Raw genomic sequence first — 25,513 nt, 5'->3', positions numbered from 1 at the left:
ATAAAGGATCGCATGGCTTGCAAAAACTCAAAGCAGAACAATACTTATACAAATCATTTAATAACTGATTAAACTGCATGGAATTCATTATATCACTTTATAAATCAATCATATATATAACTTTCAAAACAATATTACCCAAACCCTTAAACATATACCATTCTGTCTAAATTTAAGTAATACTACAAAAACACATCACTGTATTTTCTACATTAACATTAACAAATCTATTAAGCAGCAAGACATATTCCACTTATGTTCTCTTTGTCACTCAGCCTTGCATCTCAATTTCTCATGCATTGATTGCTATGCAAAATCTAGTTTACACTTGTAATTACACAAATCTATGTCCATTCATAATATGTCCAATATTGTTTATTAAAATAGCTGCAAAGTGTACTCTCAAGAAATTGCATACCATCACATCCTTTCTATTCACATTTAAAATCAAAAGCTGTGATTTGATTGAAGTGTTTACTGACAATCCTACACTTCAGTTTTATAACCTTTCCGAAATGAGGTTTTTAAAAAATCTTTTTGTAGGTCAACTAATTTTATATACAAAAACATGGATAATGTTCCAAGGAGTCTAAATCATTCAATTGGCATATTTGTGTTATAATAGTGTTTCTGTGAGAGCTTGTAGAATAATGTCAATGAATAGAGATTAGAGTTAACTGCAATAAAATAATTTCACCAAAACATCAACATAGAATATGTTGTGCATCTGTCTATCTGATATTCCTTCATCTACAAGCCTTTAATATTGTTTTATATTATAAGGTTAATGATACAGTCATATAATGTGTTAGTAATAAACATTATCAAATTAAAATTTATTAAAATATGTATATATGTGTGCGTGTTTGTGTGTGTATATATGTGTACAGTCATTCAAATGGCAAACAAATCAGACACATGCAAGCAGATAAATAAAAAAATCAAATCATCTTCAATAAAATGAGCAGCTATCAATGATACAAAATAAACAATTATACACTTAAGTCTCAAGAAATTAATACCTCTCATATGTCAGTCACTATGCATGTCTAACTTTAGATTTGTATATGGTATTCACAATGCAATCTTTTAAAGATACCGTACTTAGTCAAGTTCCTTAATAATACAATGATTAAAACAATGAAAACAAACAAATATGGCAAATTATACAAGTATTTAGTATACATCAATTTTGAGTTCAGGGTCTTCTTTTTTTTTTACCGAGATTGACCTCAATTTTGCACCAGTTGTCCTTAAGATGTAATAAAAAAATAACTGTTCATATGTAACATAAAATTATTTCTGTTGAGAAGCAAAAAAATATTTGGCAGAAGATTTAAATTGCATGCAATGGCAGGACACTTGTCCATTTGTCCAGTTCTGGAATATTGCTGATATCCTTCACCTTTGTGAAGACTGTTTCTAACTTGCAAAATATATAATACAGCAGCAACACAGTATAACAATTTAAATTGTAAGGTTTATACTTATCTACAATCTCAACTCTGGTAGTCTCAAAATTGTCTTCCTTTATTTAAGAAGCTAAGTTCAAATATATCAGCAAGGTTATAAGTTGTCTTCCGAATAGAAATTCACTTTAAAATAAATAAGGAAATAGAAGATTTTGAGCAATGAAAAAAGTGCAAGTTATATCTTTTAAAATTTTTCAAATTAGGTGAGTAGCCATACACTAATGAAAAATTTATAACTTGCATTTTAAAAATAGTACAAAGATTGCAAATTAGGCTTCTTCACAACAAAACTATAAATCAAACAACATGCGTCATATATTTCAATACGACAGCAACCCAGTGATACAAATAACCTAACAACACATAACTGGAGGTAAGGGAGTCAAAAACACCAATATTAAAATCATGTAATCCAACCATTAAATATAAAACCACAATGAACAACATAAGATTATAAAAACAAGGTTTTAAGTTAATGGTTGTCCCCATTACCTTTGAATTCTATTTCTAATTTAGGCAAGGCTTTTATAATTTCATGGTTTACAGATCATCTGACCCAACTACCTAACTTTAAGAAAAGATTTTTTCTTTAAATTTGATGATTTTGTTATTATTGCCAACATTTAATTCATTATCTCTAAAATATAAACAGAAACTTATCTTGGGGCGTACTGAAGCATGTACCAACAGATAAGGATAAAACTTAATACCCCTTCACTACATTACTCCTGTTTATACACAACACAATTCCGCTTCACAGGTGGAAGGGTTGTTTTAGTGCAGCGTATTTCAAATTTTTTACTCATGCTTTTCTGTTTGATGTTCATGTGCATATACATTAAAAGCTATGTGTACCTTTTTTTCATGCATTGTTTAACTAAAAATTAAGTAATAAAGTCAAAAGGTATGGGCACAACTATGGTAATTAAGCTTGAGTACACTGAAATTATATATATATCTATGTCATTTAAGATACTTTTTTTTATTTTTTATTGAACGACCAACCAACCAATCCAAATCTTCCAAATAAAAAATATGTAAACCTCCAAATAAAAATATTAAACCAACTGCAGCTTCTATCAAATCAGTATATATTTCCTACCAGTTATTTCCATTCTTAATTTTACCAAATGTAAACCAGATGCTCCGCAGGGCGAAGCTTTATACGACCGCAGAGGTTGAACCCTGAACGGTTGGGGCAAGTATGGACACAACATTCAAGCTGGATTCCGCTCTAAATTTGGATTGTGATTAAATAGTTGACACAGCATAGGTTTCTGACACAGAATGAATGTATTCAAATGAACTTAAAATTTTTGTTTTCTCTTAGAGCAATTCACTATGCTGTTGAATATTAATCCTCTCAAAAAAATGTTTGAAGAAATTTTCTTTTTATTTATGAAATTTCAAATGAGAAAAATTGAACCCAATTTTTTATTCAGATCCCCCTTTCCCTTATTCCAAAACTAATTTCAATTAAAATATTCTAATGGAGTTTGCAACAATTACTACTCATTTAAATACATCATAAAATATTAAGATGTAAAAAAACTGCTTGTTATCACTGAATGGTAAAGATGTTTAAATTTATCAGTTGGTAGTAAAAAATGAATATACATTGTATATTGTATATAACAAAGATTTAAGTTGATTCTGGACAAAGAAAGATAACTCCAATTAAAAAAAATTCTTGCAGATATTTCTTGCTTACTATACTGGACAAAGAAAGATAACTCTTAATTGAAAAAAAATTTGCTATTTCACAATATTGTGAATTTAGATATTTCTTGCCATTGCACAATACTGTGCAATTGAAAAGACTTGCTATTGCACAATACTTAATATAATAATTTTAGATCCTGATTTGGACCAACTTGAAAACTGGGCCCATAATCAAAAATCTAAGTACATGTTTAGATTCAGCATATCAAAGAGGCCCAAGAATTTAATTTTTGTTAAAATCAAACTTAGTTTAATTTTGGACCCTTTGCACTTTAATTTAGACCAATTTTAAAACTGGGCCAAAAATTAAGAATCTACATACACAGTTAGATTTGGCATATCAAAGAACCCCAATTATTCAATTTTTGATGAAATCAAACAATGTTTAATTTTGGACCTCGATTTGGGCCAACTTGAAAACTGGGCCAATAATCAAAAATCTAAGTACATTTTTAGATTCAGCATATCAAAGAACCCCAAGGTTTCAATTTTTGTTAAAATCAAACTAAGTTTAATTTTGGACCCTTTGGACCTTAATGTAGACCAATTTGAAAACGGGACCAAAAAATAAGAATCTACATACACAGTTAGATTCGGCATATTAAAGAACCCCAATTATTCAATTTTGATGAAATCAAACAAAGTTTAATTTTGGACCTTTTGGGCCCCTTTTTCCTTAACTGTTGGGACCAAAACTCCCAAAATCAATACCAACCTTCCTTTTATAGTCATAACCCTTATGTTTAAATTTCATAGATTTCTATTTACTTATACTAACGCTATGGTGCGAAAACCAAGACAAATGCTTATTTGGGTCTCTTTTTGGCCCCTAATTCCTAAACTGTTGGGACCGAAACTCCCAAAATCAATACCAACCTTCCTTTTGTGGTCATAAACATTGTGTTTAAATTTCATTGATTTCTATTCACTTTAACTAAAGTTATTGTGCGAAAACCAAGAATAATGCTTATTTGGGCCCTTTTTTGGCCCCTAATTCCTAAACTGTTGAAACCAAAACTCCCAAAATCAATCCCAACCTTTCTTTTGTGGTCATAAACCTTGTGTCAAAATTTCATAGATTTCTATTAACTTAAACTAAAGTTATAGTGCGAAAACCAAGAAAATGCTTATTTGGGCCCTTTTTGGCCCCTAATTCCTAAAATGTTGGGACCAAAACTCCCAAAATCAATACCAGCCTTCCTTTTATGGTCATAAACCTTGTGTTAAAATTTCATAGATTTCTATTCACTTTTACTAAAGTTAGAGTGCGAAAACTAAAAGTATTCGGACGACGACGACGACGACGACGCCAACGTGATAGCAATATACGACGAAAATTTTGAAGTCGTATAAAAACCTACCGTTACAAGACTAAAGTTACAATGACTTTTAGAACTATTAACACTTATTTATATAGTTAGGACATAATTATACAGTAACAAACATTTTTTAATATTGTAAACATAGATGACAATCATCCAGCACCAAACATTCGTATTGAACAATTTTCTGATATTATAGCACTAGATAAAACATACAATTTAGAATTTGAAGGCAATTGAAAGTAATTAAAAAACATAAGACTTTATACAAGATAGGCATCCATATAAGAAAGTCACAATATATTAACTATATAAACATTTGTAATACCATACTGTGGATTCATTTATTTTCGTGGGTACCAATTTTTTGTGGTTTGAGGAAAACTTGCATATTCGTCGATATTTAATTTCGTGGTTTTGGCAAAGTATACATACATTCCTTTAGAAAATTTGTAATTTGTTGAGTACTGAAATTCGTGGTTCCCCTGTATCCATGAAAGCCACGAAAATTGGTATCCAACGAATATTAATGAATTCACAGTAACTGACCACAGTGGATTCATTTTTATTTATTGGTTACCAATTGTTGTTGATTTTGTGAATACAGGTGAACAACTAAATTAAACTCAATGAATAACAAACTTTCAACAGGCTTGTATCCAGACTTTGGCAAAACAATGAAATCAAAATATCCATGAACATGTTAGTTTTCAATTATCCCAAAAATTGGTACCAACAAAAAGTAATTAAATTTACAGTATATCAAGTCTGGTTTTGTAGAATTGAAATGTCACCCAACTCCAGCAAAAAATAACCATTATTTTTTTTATTTTTCCTTCATACAAATAAAACAAATTAGGTTAAAAAACATGTAGTCCTATGTGAAAGTAAGGTATATAATATATCTGCTAAAAGCTATTTTATTGAATTGAGAAGTTACTCAGAAGCTCTATGAATGATATTTTAAAATACAACATTATTAGTGCATTGCCACAATATTAAACAAACATTTGATTTAACTAAAGTACCCCCCCCCCCCCCCTGCACTAAATTAGATCTTTTGAATAGTTTAAGGGAAGTTACCATAAATTGCCCCTTTTTTTTATCCATATTCTGCTACCCAAGTATTTTTAATAATTTCTACCTTATGTACAATTTCAATTATATATTTATCAACCTTATCATGACCTATTTCACAACTTGAAGAATTAATCAATGAACGTATTTCCCACCTTAAGTTTGGTTATTTTTCTTATATTAATTTGAACTGGATTTAAAAAATGTTATGGTTTTCCAAATTTTAATGAAAACCAAAATATTATGACTTGCATTTTTTCACAATTACAAAATCTTGTGGTAATATATAGTTAAAATCCACAATGATAACACTGAATCCAACTATAAAAACATTCAGATGAATCTTAAAACAAATGATGGTGAGTTGATCAGGACTATTCCAAAAGTGAGAAATGTTTCATATGTATTTATGTATGTAAAACATGACAAATTTGAGAAAATATGTCAACATATATATGTTTATGCCAAATTTGGAAAATAAATTTCTAAAATTACGATTTTTTAGAAGTAAATAAACTTAATGGAATAGCCCTGAGGAAAGTTGTAAATAATTTACAATGTCTGATTATTGACAGCTTGAGAAGTACAATGATATCAGTAAAATCGTTTTCTTGAATAATCTTGATTTTTATTAAATATGATAAATCCTACTATGGCACAAACACCTAATCCAATGATTGCTAAAATGATCACTGCTAATAGTTTCCATCCTGATAAACCAGCTCCTCTTTTTTCATCTGATATATGCTCTGAAAAAAAGATATAGTAGATCTTGTATTAGTTTATATTTCAAAATGTTGTTTAACTGAAGTTTTTTCCTTATGTATAAAACTTATAAACATAATATATACTTAAAAAAAATATGATAAAAGACAATTTTGTACAACATCAAAAAAGAACTGTGGTCAATTTCAAGCAAAGTATACTCCTATTTGCCATGTTTGCTGCATTTAAAAAAAAATTGACACAGAAATTCAAAGAATCTTTAAGCAACTGGACATTGCACAGCGATCTGAAATCAATTAAACTCAACATATTTAGTGACAAGTCAAATTAGAATATCATATTTTAAAATTAAAAAAAACCAGGCTATTATCTGAACTTGGAATTATTTTTAATTATGGAATTTGCATAATTTCTTGTGTTTGAAATTTTTAATAAATTCCATGTTTATTTGGTATTATTATCTTTTGAGCTGTTAATAAAACTTTCCATACAATGTACTTTGGTTAGATAGTGTTGTGCGTGGCACAGTACATTCTATTGAAAATATACTATTTTCTTTGTAAAGGAACGTGTTGTGCGCAGCACAGAACATTTCAGTACAGAATAAACATGGAATTTATAAAAAATTTCAATAACAAGAAATCAAGCAATTTCCATAATTAAAAATAATTCCAAGTTCAAATAATAGGCTGTTAAAAGCAGAATTATGTCTTGATTAACCCTTTCTATGCTACACAAAAAAATAGAAAAATGGCTGCTGCTGCTGCATTTTTTTTGTGTTCATTCATTAGAACAGTAAATTCCTTTTCAGACTGCTGTATCCTTTTTATTATAAGAGATACAGAGAAAGTTATTGCATGAAAAATGCTCAGGAGAGTATGAACTGTAATGTTATTTCCATAAAACTTTTATCAGGTTAACTGCATTTTCAGGTAATTAACAGGTAAAAGGTGTAATTTATTACATTTGTGTTGCATTTTGAATAAAAACTACTTTTAGTCTGCATCTATTTTGTTGTTTTATCTGCCATTTAATAAAGAGAACACCAATTGCTCGATTCCGTAACATATTGCACCATACACAACGTATAATGTAATTGTGGCACAAATCAGTGGCTCCGTCCTCAAAATTTTCAGTCAACCTCCGTTTTCCCCCCTTTTCTACATCTCGTAATGATCGATCAAATCATATTTCCCATACGAATTGAATGTAATAAACACATTCAGATAACCAAAAACCTTTTACCTAATCCTTGTTGTCAGTTTCACCATAAAAATGCTGAAATATTTCCATATTTACAGCTTTGTTTCCGATTTCTGCCATTTGCATTTGTCAAAATATTTGTTTTTATTTTCCATCAATTTCCTTTTACTGCATGATTTTACAATGAAAATTGCCAGGATTTCAAGCGCAAATGAGACCTTGTATATCCTCGTATTACACAAGAACAAATTAGAGAGGACCTGAATGAAAACTGTATGGTTTAAGAGTCCTTATGAAAAATCCGTTGTCATCGCGGCATATGCCGAGAATAGCAGTGGCGGACGGCGTATGTCATTGGGGCACTTCCGTGTATAGCGTTGAAAGGGTTAATGAAAGTTATGAATATACAGAGTGATTCCAGTACACTATCCACTGTGACTGGGGATACAAAATGTAGAGTTTATGGCTGTAAATTGGTTCTCCTAACATTCAAACCAATAACTAAATTATTAAACAGAAGTATGATATTTCCCTGTTTACAGATTTAAGTACAGCTCTTTGTAAGAACCAGGCAGCGTGCGATACATGAAGGTTTCAGATTTTTTCTATAATTGGTCTAGTAGAAGCATTAAATGAAAAATGCTCAAAAAATAATTTTGAGTGTGAAAATATGAGTGGTTGCCATGGTAACGGACACACAATTTTTTGGTTGTTAAGCATGATAAAATCTTTCAAAAATCAGCTAAATCACCTCATTTCAGAGCCTGATTATGAATCAAATCGTGCATTTTTCATTGATTTTCATATGAAACATTGATAGAACTTGGTTTAAGCTTCATTTTGGTGAAGATTGCATGTCAACCAAATTTGTAACTTTTTTGTAAAATTTTGTAAAAAAATGCATATTTTCAACTTTTCTGAAAATGGGATTTTTGCTGAATTACCACATTTTCTCTGGTGTTTTTCAGAAAAGTGCAAATGTGTACAGAATAGTTAGCACTGTAGTTATGAAGTTTGGATACTAATTTACCAAATTATTACTTGGGTTTAGCTCCAGAGGTTAGTTAAGGTATATTGCAGTTTGCTTGTCAGGGTTTTTGATTTTTTGTCAGATTTTCGGAAACCTCAGGTTTTATTCATTTGAATACCAAAAAAATGGCATTGACCCCCACTTATCTTTTTATAAATCTTTTACATGTATAATGATATTAAGCAATCTGTAAAAGTCTTATAAAATTCAAATTATTCTTTGATAGTTTTGAGAATGTAAACTTGCCAATGAAACAGCTATGAAAAGTCAAGAGAATATTTTCCAGCCAAAATTTCAATGGCTAATATCTGGAAATCAAGCACATTGATCTCTATATTTTTTTACTCTTTTGATTCCTTTATTAATCCCCTTATATTTAAATTGAAAGATTCAAAATAATGTCATACAATTGTGAAACTCCAAGTCAAATTTTTCTTTCTGCTTTAAAATGATTTTTTAATAAGGAAACATTTTTTTTTGAATCTCAGAATATGATCAAGATTCTTTGATAGAAAGTCATTGAATTTTCATTTCAATATAATGAAGTGTTTTTAAGATGCTTGGTTAGCAATTTAAATAGTGAGAACATAATTTTATTAATAAAACATCTCCATTCTTTATATATTTCTTGCCAACCTACTTTACACAAACAAGAGCTTACTTTGGTAGTATATTTATATTGGGTTATAGCTATATTAGCAGAGTTGATGTTTTGGTTTTCCGTATAACCGCAATTTACTCAATTTTCTTTGTAATATATTTATATACTAGTAGTAACAAGGATATCGTTTCTGGGGAGGGGGGGCTTTATAGTTTGTTGTTCATGCAGTGTAAGCTAATGCTCCGTGTTGAAAACCGTACTTTGGCCTATGATGGTTTACTTTTAGGAATAGTGACTTAGATAAAGAGTTTTCTTATTGGCATTCATACCACATTTTCTTATATTATTCTGCTCATTATTGAAGTCAATGATATATGATCTAATTATTCAATGATTTTATTTTGCAATGACTACAATAGTGATACATTTTGATATATACAGTCTCCTATATTAATAACAACTGTTTCCTTTGAATCTTAAATAAGAAATAAGATAAAACAAAGGTTTGCATTATTTTGCAAAGGTTTGCATTGTAATGCAAACATTGGAAGAAAAATGTTAAAAATGTGTGGCGCTTATATGTTTCCGTAGATTTTAAGAAAGGAAGTGCATATGTTAGTTAAGAATCAGTGCTCACCCATTACATTAAGAATTGAAAAATTGTAATGTACAGCTGATAGAGTTGAGGATGATTGTCGAATGCTCACTTCATAACAATTTGAGAGAGGAACTCTTTCAGCACATTTCTAGCACATCTCGATGTTAACACAAGAAAACTTGACTATTATGGGGGATACTGACGATTGTATTGTTAAAAAATAGTTCTTTTGAATTATGTAGTACATGTCTTCATACTGACTGTTATTTGAAAAAAACATGGTTGGGTTTTGTCCTATTTTGTTTTGGCTCAGATTGTGACTGAGGCTTATGGTGCTATTAAGATAATTATATCATATTATTATTGTTGTAAAGTCTTTATTTTGTTCCAATCATTATACCGCCGCTTCAAAAAAAGTGTGGCATACTGTTTTTCCTCTGTCTGTCTGTCCGTCCTTCCAACCGTCCAGTTCATCCCTCCGTTCCATGAATATTTTCGTTGAATTTTTTCATGAACTACATTACAAGGATTTCTGAAAGGTTTATTGAAGTCGGCAATATAGTGTGATAAGTTTTCAGATTCATCACTCAACCACTTCCTGTTTAACGAACACTTTTCACATGACAGCCAAGTTAAAAAAAATCGTCATATTTTTCAGAAGAACTACAATTTAATACAAAGATTTCTGAAAATTGGTTTCGGGGTTTATATTATTCAGCTATACTGTGTGACGCTTTTTTCAGATTCAAAACTCAACAACGAAATATTTGGGCGAAGTATCATCAGTAGTTTGCATCATCATTGGTTGTTTATATGCTATTTATAGACCCTTTAATTTGGAAAAATGAAATATTCTGTTCTGTTTTATTCTATATACAGATTTCGAATTGTGTATATAGAAAGTATTGGAACTACCTTAGCCTGATGTTATATATACGGAGTTATTTCTTTAAAAACATGTTTTTATATCTAATAATACAGACAGACATTTTTTTTATCCTGTTACCTGTATGCTTGACTTGATAAGTGTTGGACTTATGGATTGTGGGAGTATTGGGCTGTCGGAGCAATGGATTGTCGGACTATTGGGTAGTTGTACTAATGGGTTGTCAGACTAATGGATTGTCGGACCAATGGGCTGTCGGAATAATGGCATGTAACCTATACGGCCTGGTTAACTAAAGAAAATTATTAAAATTTACCATTTGATCTAAGGAGAACCTTTCTAGAGCCCTCTTTTCGTCATACATACACTACTATATTGTTCGACTTTCATATAGATTTTTTTTTTATCTTTTCTGTTAATTTAAAAAAGAAGATGTGGTATAATTGTTGATGAGACAGTTACATGCCATTATTCCGAAAAGATAAAAAAAAAATCCACATGAAAGTCGAAAAATATAGTAGTGTATGTAGAAATGTCTTTAGTTAACCAGGCCATATAAGGCAAATTATACAGTTAACAGTGACACCAATAACATTCAAACTTGATCTCTGTGTATACATGTTTCATAAGATTTGATTAAGGTAAACAAAAATTATAAAATAGAAACCAACTTTGTGACAACTATTAATGTACTTACAAACATGAGTTAAACCTACTACAACTCCTCCCCTAAAAAAATGCGGCACAAAAGTGTTTATTTTAGTTTTTGCCCTTGTACCTTGAATCGATCAAATGTGTGCATAGAGAGTGGGACATTGGAAATTTACTTTTTTTTTTTATTTCACATGGGACACGTAAGTCTTGTGTTCAAGAATGTTTACAACTTGTTGGGACTAGAAAACATTGATAATTACAAAGAACAATAAGAAATGTATGTACTGCGCTGTTTCTAGTGTTGCAGTTAATTGAATGTGTGGAATTTGTATTTAAATTATTACTGTTATTAATCTTGTATTTAGGCAGACATTGTCAGCTTAGTGGTTCCATTCCAAGTCTCGGGATTAATGCAGTCTTTTGTAAAGGTTACAGAGTCAAATACAGAAAATAAGGGCGTAATTCATGTAAAGGTTTAAAAAAACGTTGAGAATAGCAACAATTCCAACCTAGCAGATGTATTCTATTTGTATTTCTCGGAGATCATGAATTTCATTTGCGGGATAGTAGTACAACAAAGCAGTTATTAATGATATGTTAATAGCTACATGTATATATTCCATGAATGATTAAAATCTGTTCAAACTTTTGAGATTTTTGTAAAAAATGATAATAATATTTACCTCTAGGAGCCTCCATGTTATCTGCAGAAGGTAACCCTGAATATGCAGCTGGTTCATATTTCTAAAATAATAAACTTAAAATTAATTCAAACAGAATATAAACTCATTTATACTGAAAAGATAAAAACCTTTCATTTTAAATACATGTACACATTAATAAGTCAATTTGTGATGCCTTTTTCCCCATTCATCCTTATATAAGCCTGACATATAGCACCTTCTTCAATATTCCTATAGTATGCATAGACAAAGAGCTGATGTTTTAAATGTAGTTTTATATTATAAAATTTATAACTGATTTACTGCACTTTTCTTTAAATCTTTATACCTAGTGAGCTGTATTTTGGTTCCCTAGTTTATAAAGGGGCGTTTCAGGTCAGGTTTGCATTTCATACAGGATGACCTAATTGGTGAAGAAGTATTTATTCCTTTGTCTCTAGGCTGGCCATTCCTACTTCTCTGGTTGTTATCACAATAGAGCTTGAGTGTTGTAACCATCATATAATCCCCTTGCCTATTGCATTTCTAAAGCCATTAATCAAGGTCAATGTGACCTACTTCTATTATTGACATTCTTTATTTTACATGATGATGTAATTTCTATGATTTGCAGTTGCTCACACTCTAATTTAATGCAAAACTTAACCAATGCCATTCATACACAATTCAAGGTCAAATAATTAAGATCTTTAATTCTAAACAGGATGCATCAACTGACAAAATATCACTCATATATTATTTGCAATAGCTCATATCTGGACCTTAGCTTATAATAAACAAACTAAAATTATCCATCCATGTACATGATGTATCAATTGAATGTCAAGATCACCTAATTTAAGTGTGGACCTTTATGATCATCACTAAACAGAATAATAAATCAACTGAAAAATGTAATTGCTCTTATTATTTGATTTTAAGTATTGATTAGATCTGACCTTGCACTGACATGCAAATAAAGTTTATTGAGTTACAGATAACTAAAATTACTCATACTTAGGCAAAACATGGATGACAGATACATAAATGTTTAGTGTGATTTACAACAACATATGTTTATTCCCCCCTTTAAAACATGAAATAACCAGGTGCTCGGTAGGGTGCAGCTTTATACAACCGCAGTGGTAGAACCCTGACCTAGCAACTTTGGTCACAATTTTAAAGCTTAATACTATCTGAATTTGGATAATGCGAACAAATCTTTGACATAATATAAGTTTTTGTCACAAAATAAATGTAGTCAAATATCTAACAAATCTATTGCACAATGTTGTGCAATTGAGGATTTCTTCTTGAAACTTTTCAAAATTTGAAATTTAAAATTTAAAAAAAAAAGGTATCCCTAAAAAAATTGTAAACCCCCCCCCCCCCATTAATGACACCCTTGGGGGTAATAACCCATTAAACTCAATCCCATCCTTTCCTTTGAAGTATAGAACCTTGTTGTACAATTTCAGAGAGATCCCTACACTTGAACACTAGTTATTGTTTGGAAACTAGAAACATGTTTCTTTTTGGCCCCTCATTCCTACATATTTTGGGAATTTAACCCAAATGATAATCCCAGCATCCCCTTTGTTATATGAAACAATGTGGTACAATTTCAGAGAGATCCATACAAGTTATTGCCTGGAAACTAAAATATTTGATTGTTTTTTGCCCCTTAATTCCTAAACTTTGGCCCCATAACCCCTGTTATGAATCTAAACCATCTACTTGGTTTTTTAAACAGTGTGGTACAATTTCAGAGTAATCAAAAAAACTTATACACAAGTTATTATCCTGAAACTTGAAAAATGCTTGTTTTGGGCCCCTTTTGGAGACTTTGTTCCTTAAAGGTTGGGACCATCATCCCCAAATTGATCCCAATCTTCCTTTTTTGGTATTGAACCTTCAGAAAAAAAAATCATAAAGATCTATTCACTTGAACTTAAGTTATTGTCTGGAAACCAATGTGTCTTTGAACGACATCATACCATTATACTATCCCCCAATTTTTTTTGCAGTCGTATAAAATCAGATTATGTATATTATATGTTATTCAGGTCTCAGACAGGGTATATACTGTGACATTCCCGGCTTAGAGTTTATATCCCCTGAGCCGAAGGCAGGGGAACACAGTATATACCCTTTCTGAGACCTGAATTACACACATATTACGGATTACCCCTTACTTAATGTTATTTTCCACTGCAGGTATTTGTTGACAACACATATATTAGTTGGAAAACACAACCTGATATGTTCGGCATACGTGAAGGATTGTCTAATTTGCTGTGAACATGCTTTTATCGTGCATGTTATAATTTATAAAAACGCTTTTTACATTAAATTTAGTATTAAAAGTGTTAATTGCGTGATTTTGTATCAAAAATGTATTATTGACTGAAGCACACCATTTTTTCCCTCTGTGAGCCTCTGACAGTTTAATAGCTTTTGACTACGTCACATAGTAACCGTGTTATGATGACATTTTTTTGAGGTTCCAATTGGGGATAAAAACGTATATACCCCGGCAGTTTCCTGAATATACACTGACATCTCTGTGTTGTTATCCAATCACAAACCTTGACATTTTTGTAATCCGTAATATACAATATAATGAATATTTTATTGATTATATCATCTCTCATCATAATCATAATCATAAACTTTGACAAACAACTTACAGCTGGTGCATTTGTATCTAGCTGGTAAACCTTCATTGATATAATGTCATGATTATCTACAATTAAAATAATACTCATGTACATGTAGTTAATTCCCTCTGTTGAAAATATCATTCTCATCAACATATATTTACCATTAACTGATACAATCATTTAATAACTTATCATAAAACTAACAGAAATTTATTCCAAGATTATAATATTATCAAATAAATATTATAAAATAATTGTATTTTAGAAAAGTAGTTATACTATTTACCTGCCATGACTATATCAGGTGAAATATCTCAACTCACCCTAATAGGCTCGTCTAGATATTCCACATGATATATATACTGTAAATTCAGAAATTATTGCGAGGTTTTTATTATTGCGAAAAATGCAACAGAATTGTAAACGCATTAATTTAAACTCGCATTTTGAAATATTTTATATGAATTCAACAGAATTTTTCTCAAAATTGTAAAAAAAAAATTCGCATTTAAGTCTAAAATTACAAAATCGCAATAATAAATGCACGCAATAATTTCTGAATTTACAGTAGTCAGTATCAAAAACGAAACTACCTATAATTCTATATGTATGTGTAGGAATGAAAAGAGATAATGTGTACACATTTAACAATAACACTACTGCTTATACTTCTGCTTTCACGTAATCCAGAACTGATCAATACCTTTGAAGACAAACCAGAATGTTGGATGTTTTTTAGTATAGGTAAATAACAGCTATAAACACAGATCGAACAGGCCTCACGGTCATAAATCTTTCGAGCATGATTTTTGGACTCGAAAATCAACCAATCAAATTGCTGGATTTCATGTTTCGAACATGATTTTTGTGCTCAGAGCAGCTACTGAGCAAAGTTTTATGCCTTCAAGGCCAGATCTTGTTTGATTGCAAATGTATGGTCTAAACAGCACTGAATTTGTCACACTGAATTAGTCAGAAAATAAACTGAAAGAATGAACAAGAATGTATTGTTCAGTCTTTACATATCGAAATGGTCATTTTAGTTCAAAAATTGTAAAATAGTGACATGCTTATGCTTTGAAATTAACAAAAAAACATTCATACTTGTACAAATGCCATATCTACATGTGACTTGCATACATATACAAGTGAAAATCTTACCTGCTAGTTCACCTGTTGCTGCTGTGGCACCAAAGAAGTAACCCAATGGTAACTTAACACCATGAACAGAAAAACATTCTTTCCAAGCATTTTTACCATCAACGTCTAATGAAACCTAGAAATAGAGAATTGTTATTATAAAACTGATTAGTGTGTAATAAATCGGAGACAAATACACATTATCATGATTATATTGCTTTAAACTGATTAATCAAAATAAAAATGTTTAAAGACGACATAAATATCAAATACAAGAATTCTTTTTTTTTCTATTGTCTTTCAGTTGGAGTAAATTAACCCTACTTTTGCAAGCATTCAGGAACTATAATAAAGTTTGTTATTTTTTAACCTCCTCAAATCAACCTCCAACCGATCTTACAATGCTTTTCATCAAAATTTCTGGCAAGTCTTCAAACTCCACATAATGCATAAAAGGTCAGATATATAGACTTGAGTTTTATTGATATTCCTTTTTTTTTCTAAATCTCAAACCTCAAATCTTGTATAAAACAATCACTAACCTTAAGTTCATTATCTTGGTATCTGATCGCAATAAATGTATCGTAATCTTTATTTCTAAATTTAGCTTCACATCCTGAGACCATTGTATGTGTTCCGTCTCTGTCATGGTCATAATGTAACGTTCCATTGTTAACCATTGCTGATATGTAGGGATGTTCATGCTAAAATGGATAATTTACAATAGTCATGATCATCATGATAGTGAAGTTTATTTATTTTTTACATTTTTTTAATATTTCAAGTATGTAACTTAACAATAAATTTAACTACAGTGGAATCGGCCAAAATATTACCTCCGTGGAGAATTGATAGATGTTTAAATGTCAATGGCAATCAGCAACATTTGATACATAGTGGGGAAGTGGATTGCATTTGGCTATTATTAAGCTGATATTATTATTAAGCTGCTATTTCAAAGACATGTCCTTGGCTTTTTACTAGTACCTTTTTTCCAAAATGGAAAATCCAGGCAGATATGAGAATTTATTACCATTTTCTTGTTACCAAATTTAATATCTGTTTATTTGACATTACAAGTCCCATTATCAGTCAGGGGCATTACTCAAACAAGTAACATTTAAAATTACCTATACAAGTAATGTTGAAAACAAGGCTATTTTAAATATTACTTATACATGTATAAGTTACTTTTCTAAATATTATTTTTATAGGTGTCTGACTATACAGATCTTACTAGCTTTAACAAATTTTGGCAGTCATCTGGTTATTTTCCCCATGAAATAAGAAATCTAATCTTTCTGAAACACTAATTGACTTTCTGACCCACTTATCTTTCATATCAATGCTTTTGGGTCAAAGATTGGTATCTTGGAACTATTAAAAAAACTATTAACAAAATATCATTTTCTCAACAATCTTGAAGGTAGACAGATATAAATAGATAGAAACTTGTGAATTAATTTAGACTTGAAGTTATTTATAATTTGTAACCCAAAACAATTACAAATGTTCCTTGAATAAGTGTTATTACTTATTCTTTCAAAGATGTATAAAATAACTTATTCAAGTAATATTTTTGTAATTATTTTTAAAGTAACCCTTAATCTCTATACTCCTCTTAAATCTAATAAGTTTTTCATTTTATCATATAATATGCTTTAAAAATTCATAAAAAATACATTTAGTCCAGGCTTCTATTGAAATTTAAAATAACTCTATTGAGTTATTTTATATTTTTTTTAAACAAAAATTACCTATATAAGTAACTAAAAATAAATACTTGTTTAAGTAACGCCCCCGACTGATTATACTTTATAGTTCATTGTAAATCAGTTGTCATCAACTAACAAAATATTCTTACATTATGTGGTCCATTTTGATTTGCATATGTATCAAGGTAAATAGCCAATCCAGTGTAAAAATCCCTATTTCCAAATACTGGGCCTGTAAAATAAAAAACACAAATATTGAGGCATGATTAAATCATAAAATGGATCAAGTAAAACTTAATCAAGAGATGTTTAAAACATGGTAAATAACAAATAATGCAAATACTGAAAAATGCTTTATTTATGAAATTGTATCTTAATTTGTTTTTGCTAAAAAAAAATCTTGTTTACAAACAACCATCATGACCATAGATCATTTAAGGATGTATTCTTCTGACATTTCAGTCTCGTTCAGTCTCGTTGAAATCTCGTTCTGGAATTATGTCTAAAACATGAGATACAAGTTTAAAATATGAATGAATTTAAAAAATGTAATAATCAAACTCAACTCTGTAAAAAAATTGGGTATTTCCAATGAGTAGTTTTTGAGTAATACATTTTTCAAATTTTATTACCAATCGAGTCAGTCTTTTTAGCCAAAATATCGAGAAAATAGGTGAGGGATACAAAAAATGATTTTACCAGAAACATGTACATCCCACATCCCTTTTTTCTTTTCAAATTTCTTAGATATGTATGTTTTCAATCATTTATAACAAAGAAGTTGAAAAAATATGCAATTTGTACTTAAAACGGAGAAAAATCACAAATTTACAAAATTGACAACATGGTAAATTTGACACAAAAAAGCAAAAAAATATGATAAAACTTTCTTATATTAACACCTACCTATAATTTTTTTTCCTATTTTTTTGCATTTAAAATGATGTTGTGGAATGTACCAGATTATGATGTTTTAGATAATATTACCTAGCTGGTTTCTGTCTCTTGTATACCATATTGCAAATCCATCCCCAAATAAGTTTTTGCCTGAACCATGAACTTTGAACTGTACATGTATTTCCCAATTTTTCATGTGACATGGCTAAAATAATAAATTAACGATAGTAGTTAAATTATGTTGATTCAAAAATAAATGCAGTAGTCTTTCTGATATCGTTTAACATCTCGCCTTTTATTTATTTTATTTATTTTGTATTTACATTGTGTCACAGATCCAATTTATTTTTTCAGTGAATGTTGACTTGTTTGTGTTTTATGTATTTTGATTGAGTTAAGACATTTCAATTGATATTTTATATGTTTATAGTGTGTCTTTCTATGTTGTCACATTAAGTCATTTCAATTGATATTTTATAGTGTGTCTTTCTATGTTGTCACATTAAGTCATTTCAATTGATATTTTATAGTGTGTCTTTCTATGTTGTCACATTAAGTCATTTCAATTGATATTTTATAGTGTGTCTTTCTATGTTGTGATGTCACGTTAAGCCATTTCAATTGATATTTTATAGTGTGTCTTTCTATGTTGTGATGTCACGTTAAGTCATTTCAATTGATATTTTATAGTGTGTCTTTCTATGTTGTGAGGTTACACTACTGTTACAAGTGAGGGTGAAGGTTGGTTACCTATTTAAACTTTAAAACCTGCAGCATTTGTTTGCACTGGTCCTCGGTCAGGAACCTGATGTTAAGTGGATGTCATTCATTAATTTGGTTCATAAGTGTACTTGTTTTTTTTATGTAGATTAGACTGTTGATTTTCCTGTTTGAATGGTTTTACAATACTGGTAGTCAGTTTTGGGGCCGTTTACAGATTGCTGTTTTGTGCGAGACGAGGCTATGTGTTGAAGACAGTTCTTTGACCTATAATGGTTTACTTTAACTAATTGTGACTTGGATGGAGTGTTGTCTCGTTGGCACTCATACCACATCTTTATATATCTATGGTCTGTTGTACAAGGCATACATTTAGTATCACCACAATATACATGTATGGGTTTTCGCTGATGAAGCGTAAAGCAAACATCAATCAAACAATAAAATATAAACATTTAGTACACAAGGCTACTGTACACTGCATGTATCTAATATGTTAGATTTATTAACAACTTTATTGGATCTTCAAAATGAAGCTATAAGGGACTTTGAACTTGATATATCTATATAATATACATTTGTACATGTACATGATATATAGATGTTCAGGGATTTCTGTGTTGTTTTGTTTGTTTTTTCATTGATGATTACTCCACATGTACACCACTGTTCATTCATAAATACAGAAAATTTGACAAAATATCCATTTAATGCTAAATAGGCCAATAAATCACAATATGATCATATGATATTAACACTTTAGAAATTTTGATAAATAGTGACATGTGCTAATTGTAGAAGAATGAATTATTCCCAATACAATGTATGTGTTCTGTAGAATTTTATCAGTATTCATAAAACTCCTATATGTTTCATGCTTATACATGACGATGATAGGGATGTTATAGAAGTTGTATTATTATCCTACCTGTGTATTCCATATTCCTCCCTGTCTACTCTGGTGATCTGATGTAAGTCTAACGTAACTATTAGTTACCAATGTACTACCAACAAAATCCCATAATGGCATTGAAGCACCAGATCCTGCAGAAATAAAAGTATGGTCATAATTGTGTATAAGATTAAAAAAAATTGGATGATGCAAACTGAAGTTAGACAATGGGGGGAAAAAACAGCAATTTTTCCTTTGGCAAAGGAGCATAATTCTCCATCCAAATTTAAACTTTATATGTGCATTATGGTAAAGCTGGTTATAAGCATTATGTACAAATAATAAGCATTATGTTTTTAGCCTGGCTGATATTTATGCTGGCCTTGTAATTTGCAAAGTAAAAATATTCTACCAGACCCAGTACAACATGTACATGTATCATATAGTCATTCAGTTGATCCCTTATACATCATGTACATGTATTATAGCTTGTTAAAATGCCCAAATCGAGTTCCTTTTGGTTAATAAGAATTCATGAGAGTTGTGGTTGCATAATTCAAATGGTCCCTTGTTCATGTTGTTTAAAATTACCTAATCAGGAGAAGGTTCAAATTTTTTGAAAACTGTATCTATTAATTACAATGTACAAAAAATGTATCAGGAAATGAATCTGATAGGTTTTTCAGTTTAATATTGATATTACAAATGAAGGACTTACATGTAAACAACTTTTCGAGATTTATAGATTTGAAAGTAACATCTAACAGAAGAACTATTGGAACTGTTCAATAATTTAACCACATAATTCTAATTGTATAAGTGTCATTATAAAGCAGATATATTTTGTCTTGTAAAATGTCCAAAATATGTGTGGTTTATTTGATGTTACGTATTTTATAATGGTTTGGGAATTTCATTCTGTACACTTCTGTGATCTTGGTGATGAAATAAATGTGATTATACATTTGTAACATTTTTTAAGTGACAAGAGTCACAGCTTACATTTCCATAAAGTGGCATCATATTAAAACTCGGTTTGTTTGATCATATTGACTATTGTACACTGTTGCAGTTTTATTGTCAGATCTGACGATGAAATTGGCTACAATATAAATAGGTCGTATCAAGGCCCCTTAAAATATATGTTCCCAGTGTTCTCCCCAGGATTTTTTTAAGGCGCAAAATTCAAGGGCATCTAACTCTTTTTTTAGAGTGAACTTTTGTGATCTTAAGCAATAAGTCATAAATCATGACATGTGATATAAATTTTAATGCATTGTGTTATGTGTTTAATAATGCAGAGTACTAATGAATTACAAGAATATATGAAATGAATTGATTTTAAACACAAAAGTTATTTATATTCAGTCAATTAAAGAAGTCAAAATATAAATATTCATCTCTGTACTCTCTGCTCCTTTTAGGGTTATTGGTTCAAGATAGTGTTATTTTGTTGGACAATCTGTTCCTCAACATTGTCTTTATCCTCTTTAGGGTTGAAAACCTCCTCTCATAATAACTTTTGCTTATACCCCTTTTAACATTTCTAAGCCATGAAAACTCAGTGAGACACTTGTCACTGAAACCAGAAACATGGTGCTTGCTGTTATCACTTGCTAAAACTTAAGCTTGGTTGGGATTGGGAGAAGCAATTGCTATCTGCTTATAATACTGACGGTGTAAACGGAGCTGTATATGTATTCCCCTTTTCATTAGAAAAACAAAACTTTTACTTCCATCATCAGCCTTTTGCTTAGAAGTCACCCTTTGTTATTTGCAGAGAACATGTTTATTCAGAATTATTAAAATCGAATATGGTTTAGATATTTGGTATACAACTTTTTAAATAAAAAAGTTTTTATTAAAATATTTTAATGAACAGCTCACAGTTTCCGTAGTTTGACATTACCGTCTTCCGTGTGTATTATTGTTAAAACGAATTATAGTTATCCCGTACCATTGTAAACTCGTACCAACGTCAACTCGCACCACTTTACAAAAACTCGTACCATTGCAAACTCGTACCACTGCTAACTCGTACCAACTTATTTAAATGCATTTAAATGGTGTTTTATGATGTATGTAATTTACTTTCACTCAATACCTCTCAAGTCTGTAAAATGTATATAATTTGAAAGTACAATGACCAATTTGTAGCTAATGTTCCCTGTCTATAAAAATTTGGATAGAAAATACCATGGCAGATTTGCTTTGTTGTCTCTTATGAAAAGACTTTTTTAAACTTTTACTGATAATTATTGAGTTTAATTTTTAATCATTCCAAAGTAATTTTTCATGAATGAAATTCTTACTTTTTATAAATAGCAAGTTACAATGAAATGTAACCGTTTCCTGTTCCTGAATTTTCCCGCCAAAAAGCACATGGCTTTCAACAATTGTAAACAAAGCATTCAATGTGTGATCATGGATTACAGCATTAATTAATTTAATTTGGATATAGATATTCAACTTAAGGTACAGTTAAAGCAATTTTTTTTCTTTCTTCTGGATTATAACTACTTTGAAAGATCAGCTTAAAAAATAAAGCTTTTTAGAGAAAAAAAATCTTATTTTTGTCTATAAAATCCAGTATAAAATTCAAGTAATTCAACATTAGTTTTATTAAGTTTACAAAAAATATTCTTAATATTTTATATATTTTTGATGGTACGAGTTTGCAGTGGTACGACTTTCCTGTGTTACGAGTTAACTTTTTTGGTACGAGTTAACATGGTACGAGTTTCCGTTGGTACGAGTTAACTTGCTTCCGTTAAAACCTATCTTTGACAGGTAGACAATGGTAGATATAAACGAAACTTTACAAATTCGTTAAAGTTAAGACCATTGAAATTATTTACTTATGACATTAAACAGAAGCTGCGGCAATTCTACCCGTGTTGATTGGATTGTCACATATTTCCCGACGGACGGATTTGCGATCGATGTTCAATGATCATTTTATTTCTAAAAACATGACAGTTTGAGACGATTTGAGCTTGCAATCAACATTTTTTCACTTTCTATTAATTTAAATCACTCCTCTTTATTCAAAGTTTATTTTAATTTTTTCAACTACAAATACTCTCATTCATAATTTTCATCGTAAATATCTTTAGCAATGTGTATTCAAATTTATCACGTGTATTCAATACGTTCATTGATCATGTATAAATAGATTCTTCTTCTCGACCAATGAAAAAAATCATCATTTAAATGGTCAAGTAATCCCAAACACGATGTGTAATTACAATGTATTTGCGATCTATTTCTTCAATTTCTGCACTGAAGTTTTTAATTTTTTTAATTCTCTTCTGAAAATACCGATTTTCTTGATGATCATTTACGCTATTACATGATAACATAGTCCGTTAAGGCTGAGATAAGCGTGGCTCAGGTAAAACTAATTATCAGTTATTGCGTAACACTGACCGACCTCTCAGCGGTGATCAGCAACTTGACAATTTTAACCAACATTTATAATGAAAATGTGAAAATTAACATGCTGCGGGATCAAGTATTAAGGGACAGCGGCCAATTAAGACGCTGCGGGATCTACGAAAATATTATGAAGGCGCTGCGGCACCGCAGCGTCATATCGGCCTTGGGAGAACACTGGTTCCTGCTGAAAAGAACTATGATGCTGGTCTGTAATATTCTGTAAATTCTGAGCAAAATGAATGGATTTGCAATACAAACAAAATTACCCACTGTGGCCATGGTCATTCATCATGTTCATAGAAAAAAAGTTTAAAAAAAAACTGTTTCATATGGCCTTTATAAGAAAACATTATTTCTTGGAAATATATTCAATAACAGTTTGGCTTCAACTTCCTCATCATCATGACATCAACTCATTATTATTTAGAGTCATTTCCTGAAAATCTGTTCTGTACTGTTTATCGAAATTATTTACAGAATTTAGATGAAGATCCTATCAGTTAAGGCCTTATTGTTAAATATGATAGATGATCCCTAAATTTATTGGAGCAAGTGAAGAGTTACAACAAAGGAAATCCAGAGAACATGCAGACGAAAATTCTTTGAGGGCACATTTGACGCAGCAAACCCATGCGTTAACCATGCATGTCAAGAGCTCTGTCTCACCTTGATACGGTTTCACAAGGGTGTGTTCTCGCTTCAGGTAATCTTCTGTGTTCCATTCTCCTAGAACCTGCACGAAATTAATTAAATATACAAAGATAAATGCTGACCAACTGAACGCTGCCATTTTTCACACGAAGAACAACCACTTCCGGTTGGGAGAATCTATAAGGTAGATAACTCGAGTATATTTTTATTGAAACCTTGGAACAGTATATATATCTAAATGTCTTTTTAAAATAATGAAAAAAATACATACACATGTTTAGTTTAGTTCATTAGGGGGCCATGATTTGTCAAGACCAGTAAATTCGTTTCTTAGGAAAGGGAACAAATGCTGAATCCGGGTCCGTTCCCTCAAATCCCATTCGCCCCTATTCATGTTCGCCCCTTTCACTTTCACACATTGAGTCTTCTTCTTCTTTAGGTTTTCAGTAGTACTTCATTATTTGAAGATGGTATACTGTTTTGCGCCGCGTAGCCTATATATAGAATTTGAAATTCGTAAAAATAATAATTTTAAATTGTGATTAAAACAACATACACGTAATTATGTACATAGGCTAATAATGAGTTTAATCGGAATTTGTGGAGAACACTTGATGTAAACTGTTTTCTGGAAGTGTTGACTATGGTTACAGCCACTGTGTGGACTAGTTGTAAATTCCACTGAGTAATGGTGTACGGAAAAGTGAAAAATCATATGTTTTTTTTTGTAGAATGTGACTGAAAGTGAAACTATGCCGGATTTTTTAGGGTTCCACTGTTTGATCGTGATAAGTAAAGCAGATGGGATAGCTACGATTTGATGTACTATTTTGTGGAACATTATCAATCTTGTGCGTAATCTTCTCTCTTGAAGTGTGGGCCAGTTAAGTGAGTTTATCATGACTGTAGGACTACTGAGTCTGATGTCATGGTACCTGTTACAGACATATCTTGCAGCTCGTTTTTGGACCATCTTAAATTTGTGTGAGGGTCCATACTAAACATGAACATTCAAGGTCAGGACGAACTAGTGCTAGATATGCCACGATGTTCTGGCATGATGTTTTTAAATTTCTTTTTAAGAAGTCCAAAGATTTGTTTCCAAGTAGCTTTGATGTCAGTGTCTGCTTGTAGTGCCATGCCCAGATATTTCTTTTGTGATACTGTAAGGACTGTGCATTTGTTCTTTTTTGTCTTCATTATTTTCGCTTTTTTTTTTTATTGTAATACATCTAACATGTCTAAGACGTGAGACTATATATAAACATGATATAGTCTAATGCAGTGTACATGTGAGATGTATCAGTGACAAGTAACCTAGGATTTGAAAGTAAAAAGCAAGTTATTTGTAGAATACTCATGTTCGAATAATACAGAAAAAAAGGCGTAAGTAAATGAAATGATAGAACACACAAAAATTACGGATTTTGGAAAAAAAGTGGAG

General features: G+C 30.6%; 1 protein-coding gene across 1 annotated transcript; it reads right to left on the bottom strand.

Annotated features, from left to right (window-relative positions):
* Positions 1-39: 39 nt before the first annotated feature.
* Positions 40-24,241, bottom strand: LOC134714838 (vesicular integral-membrane protein VIP36-like). The gene is made up of 9 exons (XM_063576469.1): positions 24,085-24,241; positions 20,017-20,132; positions 18,459-18,573; positions 17,621-17,703; positions 16,299-16,460; positions 15,778-15,892; positions 14,644-14,699; positions 11,975-12,035; positions 40-6,342 (listed from the first exon to the last, which is right to left on the bottom strand). Exons 1-9 carry the CDS (start codon positions 24,206-24,208, stop codon positions 6,188-6,190), a joined length of 987 nt encoding a protein of 328 aa, XP_063432539.1. The 5' UTR covers positions 24,209-24,241; the 3' UTR covers positions 40-6,187.
* Positions 24,242-25,513: the final 1,272 nt, after the last annotated feature.

The sequence above is a fragment of the Mytilus trossulus genome, chromosome 4, assembly GCF_036588685.1.
Source record: "Mytilus trossulus isolate FHL-02 chromosome 4, PNRI_Mtr1.1.1.hap1, whole genome shotgun sequence".
NCBI classification, from domain to species: Eukaryota; Metazoa; Mollusca; class Bivalvia; order Mytilida; family Mytilidae; genus Mytilus; species Mytilus trossulus.
The sequence above is the reverse complement of the archived record's forward strand: the minus strand, read 5'-3'. Positions and strand labels throughout refer to the sequence as shown.